At 43.2% G+C, this 10,062-nt stretch overlaps 1 protein-coding gene across 1 annotated transcript in view; it reads left to right on the plus strand.

The window, feature by feature from the left end:
- Positions 1-9,789, plus strand: part of LOC126356164 (dipeptidyl peptidase 1-like) — a 53,818-nt gene extending 44,029 nt beyond the window's left edge. Inside the window, exons 9-10 of the mRNA XM_050006923.1 lie at positions 7,015-7,169; positions 9,424-9,789. Of these exons, the coding sequence (XP_049862880.1) occupies positions 7,015-7,169; positions 9,424-9,606 (338 nt within the window). The 3' untranslated portion in view covers positions 9,607-9,789. The remainder of the gene's footprint in view (positions 1-7,014; positions 7,170-9,423) is intronic.
- Positions 9,790-10,062: the final 273 nt, after the last annotated feature.

The following is a 10,062-nucleotide window of genomic DNA, read 5'->3' on the forward strand; positions in this document are numbered from 1 at the left end:
GAATTATGAAAGCATCTCCACTAAAGTACTGCAGTCTTTTTTCATAGCTATATTTTGAAGATAGTAACAGAAACCGATGATGACCAAACAATTGCCGGCCGGAGTGGCCGTGCAGTTCTAGGCGCTACAGTCTGGAGCCGAGCGACCGCTTCGGTCGCAGGTTCGAATCCTGCCTCGGGCATGGATGGGTGTGATGTCTTTAGGTTAGTTAGGTTTAATTAGTTCTAAGTTCTATGCGACTGATGACCTCAGAAGTTAAGTCCCATAGTGCCCAGAGCCATTTGAACAATTTTTGAACCAAGCAATTTCTCTAGAAAGCAATGATAATTGATCGAAACCCTCAGCTGCCAACAGGTGTTGTTGGTATACCTCAATGGGGACCGCTGAAAAAGTGTGCCCCGACCGGAATTCGATTTCCTGCTTACATGGCAGACCCTCTATCCATCTTTTTTTATTTGGGGGGGGGGGGAGGCGTTGCGGACGTTACATGATCCTTCCACTCAGTTTTTTTATTACAGAGGCCAGCCAACCAGCTCTCTGACCGAACACGCTGAGCTGCCGTGTTGGCGTCCATCTGAATCACCGAGGGCATAGAGGATAGCTCGACTGCAGGGACTTATCCCTTGCACGCTCCCCGTGTGACCCACATTCCCAACTGTCCACAACCTACATTCGTAATGTTCCTAAAGGATACTCTTCATGTAATTAAAGGCTACGCGGCCATTGACTTTCTTCGGTGCGAGTGCGAACACTTTGCCCGAACTCTTACGGGAATCGTCACCTTAGTTGGCGCGAGTAATGAGTGAATGGGCAAATATCCTTTAGGAACATTACGAATGTAGGTTGTGGACAGTTGGGAATGTGGGTCTCAAGGGAAGCGTGCAAGGGATAAGTCCCTGCAGTCGAGCTATCCTCTATGCCCTCGGTGACTCAGATGGATCGCCGGCACGCTAACTCAGCGTGTTTAGTCAGGGGGTTCGCTGACCTCTGTAATAAAAAAACTGTGTTAATGGATCAACGACGAACTGAAACGGCTGTCTTGCGATGTCCGCCACGAGCATATACAACGAACAAAAAAGAACAAAATGTGAGATTAAAAAAAAGATGGATAAAGCGTCTGGCATGTAAGTAGAAGATCCAGGGTTCAAGTCCCGGTCGGGGCACACATTTTCAACTGTCCTCATTGAGGTATATCAACAGCATCTGTTGGCAGCAGAGGGTTTCGATTAATTATCATTTCTTTTTATAGCTATATTAATTGAAAATATATCAGTTTCAGCTTTACTTTTTCGAATGGAAATGTAACAATATATTGCTAGTATCGTAGTTCTAAGAGAGATGACTTCAATGGCGCTTCACTCTTCAGAATCTGAGTTGTAGTTCCAGACAAATTACAATGTTTAGAATACGAATTTTCTAAAAGCGTTACCTTCCTGTTTGAGAGACCGAAATGCGTAACTAAACGCAAAAAATAATAATAATCACGGACTACGCACCACAAAGGAATTATTCCAATGGGAAAGAATGTGTTGTGATGTACATGCCCAGTCGAACAAATGATTAAAATTTGAGGAAAATTTGATGGTTTATTCAAGAGAAATAGGTTAACAAATTGGCCTGAAATCTCAGTGACTGGAGTAGAACCGTCCCCAGTCATGAGTCCCACTTCGAACTGATCCCCAGCGACAAGCGAAGACGTGTCTGGAAACGCCCCTGACGGCGGTGGGATACAACCTCACTGCCACCCTCCGTACTTTTATTGCCCTTCATGGAAAATCATCTTGGACTTACATTCCAGTAAGACAGCGCCCGCCCGCACACTGCGAAATTTTCTGTTGCTTGTCTTCGTGGTTGACAAACCCTACCTCAGCCAGATCTCTCCGACATCACCCCGGATGACATCTGACAACTCTGTCAATCAACGTCAGGCCGAATAACTGCGGGCATAATGGCCAGAGGCAGATGAATGTGTTATTGATTTGCCCAATTTGTGAATTTTACTCCTGAGTAAATCATCCAATTTCTCTAATTTTGTAATCATTTGTATACCTCTACATGTCCATCACATCTGCCGATTTCCGTCGCATTGGATAATTTCTTCGTAGTTTGTAGATATATATATAATCGACGCTTGGTGCAGGGATTGGCAATTAACACTCAGTATAAACAAACGGACGTATTTCGTGTAAATAGCAGCAAGGCTCGGCATTGTATGATTACAAGTTTACAGAACAGTCACTGGAAGCTCTCACATTTATTAAATATCTAGGAGTTTGCGCATTAGGCGATTTAAATAGGAACAGCCGCATGTAACTAATCGCAGGTAAAATTGATGCGAAACTCAGATTCTTTGGAAAGATCCTCAAGAACTGTAGTTCACCTACAAAACAAAGAGCAAACAAATTAGTCGTTCGACCAGAACTTGAATGTTGTTCGTTAGTCTGGTATCCGTACCAGACAGGATGGGTAGAGAAAGTAGAGAAGATCTACACAAGAGCCTTTCGTCCGACTGAAACAGACTTCCGATCGCCAAACATGTGAAAATCACAAGTCCGGGCTGTATGGTGGGTGCCTTAGTTCGATTGGGAGTGTGTGGGGGAGGGGTGGGGCGTGCGTTATCGATCTACAGGATGGTTCCATCCGAGAGCAAACGGCAAAGCCAACAGAGAAAATATCCTAGTCTCCACCTCCCAAGGAAATCGAAAGCTGTTCACACAAGTTCCGGTGTGTTCAGGATAACCTTCTCCTTCGACTGCAGGGGCCCTCTGCTCGTCGAGTTTCCCGAGCGTGGAACCAGCATCAGCGCGCAGCGCTATGAAGACACTCTGTAGAAACTGCAACGAGCCATAAAGTTAAAACGTCCAAGAACGCTGTGGGACGGCATCATTCTCTTGCACAATTACGTCCGCCACCACATTGCCAACAGCAACAGGACAGACACTACGCTTCGGCGATTTGGCTGGGTAACACACAGCACCCTCCGTACAGCCCGGATCTTCCACTGTCTATTTTGACATCTTTGGAGACCTGTGTGGACACTGGTTTCAGGCGGACGAGGAAGTGCAAGAGTGGGTGCGGTTGTGGATCCGTCACCTGCTGACCGCGTTCTAAGAGACAGGAACTGATTGTCTTGTTTCCCAGAGGGATAAATGTCTTACCGCACATTGTAATTACTTTTGGATGGAAACATTCCACGATCCCGTCGTGAAGAGTGTTCGGTTTTAATTTGACTACCCCTACAGATTGTCTGTAACTTGATGGCTATAATTGACTGTTAAGGGAAATTAAACATATAGCTCTCACTCAGCGGTTTATGCACTCATAACAAAATGACTTGACCATAGTTCATATCGTAGTTGGCATCAAAATGCTATCGCTTATATTCATTCATTCCCATTTTAAACATTGTCTTGAAACATCCCGAGAGTCGGGTTTGGGAGAGGGGAGTGGGTGGTGCGGTCAGGGGGGAGTGGCAGAAGTCGACGCTCAGTGGTATCTGTTTTTATTATTTTGCTGTGTGAAGCTCAGCAAGCAAGATATCCCTCTACTGTTGAGTTAGGTAAAACAGACTGTTTGTGATGTATTCAGACAGTTTTTCTTCACTTACTTGGTGCAAGATTGGCGTGATGCACTAACACGCCAGCTGTTCACCTACGATTTTGGTGTTGCAGTGCTTTATTCAGATTGTATTTTATTCTGGTGTATTAGCAGTACTACTGAGTAACATTACGCTTTAGTACTGACACTTGTATTGGATGTATTTCACTGCAAAACGCGTTCTTTTTTTTGCGATACTAAGGCAGTCATTAGTTTCATACTAGGGCGTCCTAAGCACTGCATTAGAACTACCCTAAGCATATTAAAGAGTTACAGGATTTTTTAAAAATCAGTCATCTCATTAACAAAATTCAGGATTTGTTAGAAGACTAGATTCACTTTAAGAGAGCTTAAGACAACAGGGAGGACGTTTCGACGTTGCGCTTCATGACGGAAGTAAGACTTAACAAAAATCAAGATGCGTTCATAGTGTTTATTGACCTATAAAAACCATTCGACGATGTAAAATGATGCAAAATGTTAGAAATGTTCAGGGAAATAGGTGTAAGCCATGAGGAAAGACGCATAATATGCAAGATGTGCAGAACCAAAGAGGGAAAAATAATAATGGAAGACCAAGAACGAAGTACCCCAATGAAAAAGGGTGAATCAGGCATGTGGTATTTCGCTCTTCTTGTTCCACGTCTACTTCGAAGAAACACTGATGGACACAAAAGAAGAGATCAGGACTGGGATTAAAATTCATGGTGAATGGATATCGATAAAAAGATCCACTGATGATATTGCTATTCTTAGTGAAACCGAGGAAGAGTTACAGGTGCTGTGGAACGGAATGTGCAGTCTCGTGATCACTTTCTCAGGACCGAGAGTAAACTGAAACAGGACAAAATTAATGAGGAAAAAAGAGATGAAAATAGATTAGCGAGAAACTTAACATCAAAATTGGGGCCCAAGAAGTAGATTAAGTGAAATGATTCTGCTACGTTAGAAGCAAAATGTGCAAGGCGGATGAAGCAACGATGATGTAAGAAGCAGACTCGCACAGGCAATGAGGGCTTCCTGGGCGGAAGTCTGTTACTGTTAAAAACAGGACATAATCTGAGACAGAAATTTCCAAGTATATGCTTTTGGAGCACAGAATCGTATGGATGTGAAGCATGCACTATGGGAAACCCGGAAAAGAAGAGAATCGAAGCCTTTGAGATGTGGTGTTACAGGAGCATGTTGAAAAATAGGTGAACAGGTAAGGTAAGAAATCAGAAGATTCTCTGCAGTATCGGATAGCAGAGAAACATACGGAGACAAGAGAAAGGGACAGGATGATAGGAGATTGAAGATGCAACAGGTTTAATAAAGAGACTGTTTACATTACGCATATCTGTCCTGTTCTCGAGCACTACTGATCTTTACCAGACAGGACTGACGGAGAACGTCGAAAAAGTGCAAAGGAGGGCAGCTCGTTGTCTATTATCGTGCAGCTCGAGAGAGCGTCACGTACATGATATGCAAATCGGAATGGCAATCATCAAAACAAGAAATTTCAATCAGAAATTTGCTCTCTAAATACTAAAATATTTGTTAGGCTCTGACCTACATCATTGTAATAAGAAAAAACAGAGATCGCACGCAAAGATTGAAGAGAGCGTTTCTCCCGCACGCTGTTCGCGAGTGGTGCGGTGGAAGACTAATCTGAAGTCGGTGAACACTTGAGAGTAAATTGTAGAGTAGTCTTGTAGATGCAGATGAGTGAAGATATCAAGGAATAAATTCAGTGATACCGGAGGATGCAGGGAGGGTAAAAACTGTAGGCGAAGACAGACATTGGAATATGATAGACAAATAGATGAGAACGCTGGATGTAAGTACCATTATGACATAAAGAGTTTAACAGTGGAGAGAAATTCGCGTCATGCCTCATCAAACCACTGAGAAGACTGATGGCATGCACCCCCTCCACCTGTCACTACCAAAAAAAGAATTTCATTTAGAATATTATCTTCATTTTTTTGTTATGCACGAATATATCCATTTCTTCTATGGTATCTAATCTTATACTTTTCCGATTTTGTCCACAATTTCCAGGTTGTCTTACCAATTTTCAAAAGGTTGAATATATTATGTATATTTTGGGTTGGTGTATATGTTCGTATCCCTTTTACCATAGGTTTAATACACAACAAGTATACATAACAGAGACTGTAGGTGGCAATAAAATGTTCTCCTTCACAACACTATGGTGCCAATGCTGCGGCAGCTTTTCCATTCCGCGAATGTAGAAATCAAGTGGTTTTGAGGCGAAGAACTCGTCGAGCCATGTTCGGAGCGTGTTTTCATCCAGAAAGGGGGTTCCTTTAAGGTTGTTCGAGAGAGGGTGGAAAATTTGAAAATCTGAGGGCACAAGACCAGGTGAATAAGGTGGGTGCGGAATGACTTCCCAACCCAACTCCTGTACATTGTTTTTTGTTTGTCTAGCAGAATTCGGGCGGGCTTTATCGTGGAGTAGCGTGACTTCATGCACTCTCTCTAGTAGTTGTTGGACTGCGTTTGCAAGACGTCTCAGTTTTTGACAATAAATGTCAACAGTGATGGTTACTCCTCGAACAAGCAATTTTTAGTACACCACACCGCCGCTGCTCCAACAGCTGCATAACATTATCCAATGTGGACGCGCGCAGGTCTTTGTACGGGGAGTTGCTGCTTTGTTAGGATTCTGCCATTCCTTTTGTTTCCTTATGTCAGCATAAAGACACCATTTCTCATCACCAGCAACAATGCAGGATAGGTACGGTCGGTGTTTTTCACGAGCCAATTTATGACCAGCAAACAGATATGCATCTATGGGCACCCACCCGTTTTTGAGGTTTTGGCTTAGAGCATGCAGTGCCCACACACCCGATGTTTGAATCTTCCCCATTGCATGCAAGAATTCACGATGGTGAACTGTTCACAGTTCATCATATTTGTCAGTTCTCGAGTACACTGATGTGGGATCAATGCGTTTAAATGATCTCCATCAAACTCCTCAGGTCTTCCTAAACGTGGAGAGCCACTGATACTGATGTCAAAATTATCTTCCTGAAAACTAGAAATCCATTTTCTTGGCGTGCTCTGTCCAATGGCATTATCTCCACAGACGGCGCAAATGTTTAAGGCTACATTCGCTGTTGACACCCGTCTATTGAAATCAAACAAAAAAATATCTCGGAAATGTTCCAATTTCTCCATTTGGCACTTCATTTTCTGGCCTCCGCAGCTCCACTCGCTATCTCCAAATGACGTAATGACAATATTTAAACTCAAACAGCAACAGTGAACTACAAATAAAAAATGACAATTGACAAATCCATAGCACCCTGAATACCAACAAGCAAACCGAAAACGTTACTAACTTACGCATCAACCTGGCACACACAAAAGGCACTGATGTTACGATATACGATTCATTGTGCTTCACAGGCTACTACGGTGGCGGCAACGAGGTGCTGATCCAGGAGGCGCTGGTGCAGAACGGGCCGGTGGCGGCCGGCTTCATGGTGTACGACGACTTCCGGCAGTACGCGGGCGGCGTCTACAAGCACGTCGAGACCAAGGTCGACTTCAACCCCCGCGTGGTACGTAGCCCGCTGTAGGCCTACACTGCACAGCTGTAGACTGTGAGTCCTCTGTTTTGACAGGCGTCGTGTCTTCCTACATTGATCCACTGCGTCAAAGCCATGATGTTACAAGAAGGAAGCAAGATTAAGAGTCGTCGTACCGTCGACTACAAGGTCATCATGCATTAAGCATTCGCTGAGGTAGGAGGAGGAAAGCGAAGGAAATTGGCCATGTCCTTTCCACAGGAGCCTTCCCGGCATTACCTTTAATCGACTTAAAACCACGGGAAACCAGCATCCGCACGGTGGAGGCAGACGCGAACGCTACTCCTCTCCATGTGAGCCCTGCGTCTTACCCGCTGCGTCACCTCATTATATACAAATTGACTCACTTACCTTGCCTAGACGCCCTTCTTGTAACTCTGTTCGTTACAAAGATATGAACATCAATTCGTATTTTTTTTTAATAGAGCCCCATACATTTTATTCGATAGTCCACTAACTTTCCTCAAGGCCTGTTCAAAACGGATGGTGGTGTACCATTAACGTAAACATGACGTTATTAAAAACGTAGCTCACAACAGACTTTGGAATCTGAGGTAACTCGTCCACCAGCTGGAACTGACAGTAAATAAATGCAGCGCGAGGAAACTGCACACCGGTCAGGCAAGTAATGAATCTCAGGTCAGACTGTGCATCAGCTGTAAACTTATTTGTGAGTTCTCTAAAAAAACGTTAATCTGTGTATTTAGTCACTCTTGTCCTCATCAACGTTATTCGTAAACGACAGGCTAAGATACGTGCTTGTCGACAAAAGGTACGCTATTGTTGAAATTATAATTTTTCCTCGGGGTTGTATACTTGCATTCTTTACGCTAAACAGTAGTATAATACGCTACTTGGTATATTTATAAAACTTACTGTCAAAAGAACATATGTCCGTCGATGTTTTGTATTTTTCCCATCCTTTCCATTTCGTTGTTTAAACTTGAAAATTGTATCAGACATGAAATTATAATACACAAAAAGCAATTTTGGTGACTATAACCATTAAACTACAATAAGTAAACTCTATAAATCTTTGTGTTAAGTTACCAGAAGTTGATTCAAACAAGCAACAATACGTAATAAAGTTAAGTTTTGAGCAGAAGAGGCCTAAATCCAGATAGTAGTTTAACATTACTGAAACGTTTATGTTGCGTATTATAACGCCTGTTCAGATACATGCAGGTACGGTTATCGTGGGTTCAACGCTCACAAATGTGATGTTCAATCCAGTGTTCTTCAAAGAATTCATTGACCTTACAACACCGTTTCTAATTCATCACTAAACATTCTCGGAAAAGCAAATCATTTCCTAAAGCTGTTTTCATGGAAACCTCTTTCTTTCTCCATAAGGCTTTAATTCTGTCACCTAACTTCTTGCAACTGAATATATCTCACTAGGTTTTTTTATGGGTCCATGACATGATTTTTCTTTTATTTTTAATCTCATTTCTATCATACCGAGAGGGATGACGCAATGGTAAGCACACTGGGCTCGGTTCAAACCCGCATCCAGCCATCCAGATTTCAATTTTCCGTTACTTCCCTTAATCGCTCCAGGCGATTTTAAAGGGCACGGCCAGTTTCCTCCTCCTTTCCAAAATTCCGAGCTTGTGCTCCATCTCTAAGGATCTCGATGTCGACAGGACGTTAAATCCTCATCTTCCTTCCAGTTAAGTCTGGATTTCCCCATATTTGGCTGATAAACCAAAACAATGTGAAAATTTATGTTTTATAGTGGCTGTATTGTCCTCTGAAATCTGAAATTGCGGTATTAGGTCACGTTCCCTGTTTTATAACTTCATAAACTTGGACACAGCCTACAATACAGAGAATAATAGTAGTTGTAAAATGTAATATTTTCAGTTCGTAGACCGAAAAACTCTCTAGAAACAGGCAACTTGTCGCCGCTCTGAAACGCACAGTTGTTTAGATTCAAAAACGACTGAATAGCTTTTTTCCTCCACAGTTTACAATACAATGACACTTTAGGTGCATCTACTTCCGCTATTTAAAAACACCTCTTGTCCAATTAAAATTCAACGTTCTACTAAACAGGTGTGTGAGAGGTGGTCATTAATTAATTTAGTTATTTTTTGCTTTGAGCATCGGAAATGCTCAGTATTGAGTAATAAAGATTTCAGGAATTGGAATATGGTAGTAATACCTTTGATATATAAGTAATTCTTAGACGGCTGCTATATAACGTTTAACTCCTGTTCTCCAGCCAACCAGCCACGCTGTTCTGATTGTGGGCTACGGAGTAGACGACGCCTCTGGCGAGAAGTACTGGATCGTGAAGAACAGCTGGGGCGCCGAGTGGGGCGACAGCGGCTACTTCCTGATGCTGCGCGGCGTCAACGAGTGCGGCATCGAGAGCAACACCGTCGAGGCCACGCCCATCCCCTAGAAGTGCCCCGACATCAGTTAGCGCTAGCGGAGCAGTGTGACGCGAGCTGCGTAGCTCCAGGAGCGTACGGTGACGACTGCACCGTACCTCATACTCTCCGTACCGTGAACGCTGTCTCCTGATGAGGTGTTGGTGTACCTGTCAAATCTAAAACTGAAATAAATTTGGTTCTAAAATCGGTAATCTTGCTTAGTCTAACTTTCGTATCCGCTAACTGTGGTGAAAAACATTTACAAGTCCGACCTACACTCCTGGAAATTGAAATAAGAACACCGTGAATTCATTGTCACAGGAAAGGGAAACTTTATTGACACATTCCTGGGGTCAGATACATCACATGATCACACTGACAGAACCACAGGCACATAGACACAGGCAACAGAGCATGCACAATGTCGGCACTAGTACAGTGTATATCCACCTTTCGTAGCAATGCAGGCTGCTATTCTCCCATGG

Source organism: Schistocerca gregaria, chromosome 1 (assembly GCF_023897955.1).
Source record: "Schistocerca gregaria isolate iqSchGreg1 chromosome 1, iqSchGreg1.2, whole genome shotgun sequence".
Classification (NCBI taxonomy): Eukaryota; Metazoa; Arthropoda; class Insecta; order Orthoptera; family Acrididae; genus Schistocerca; species Schistocerca gregaria.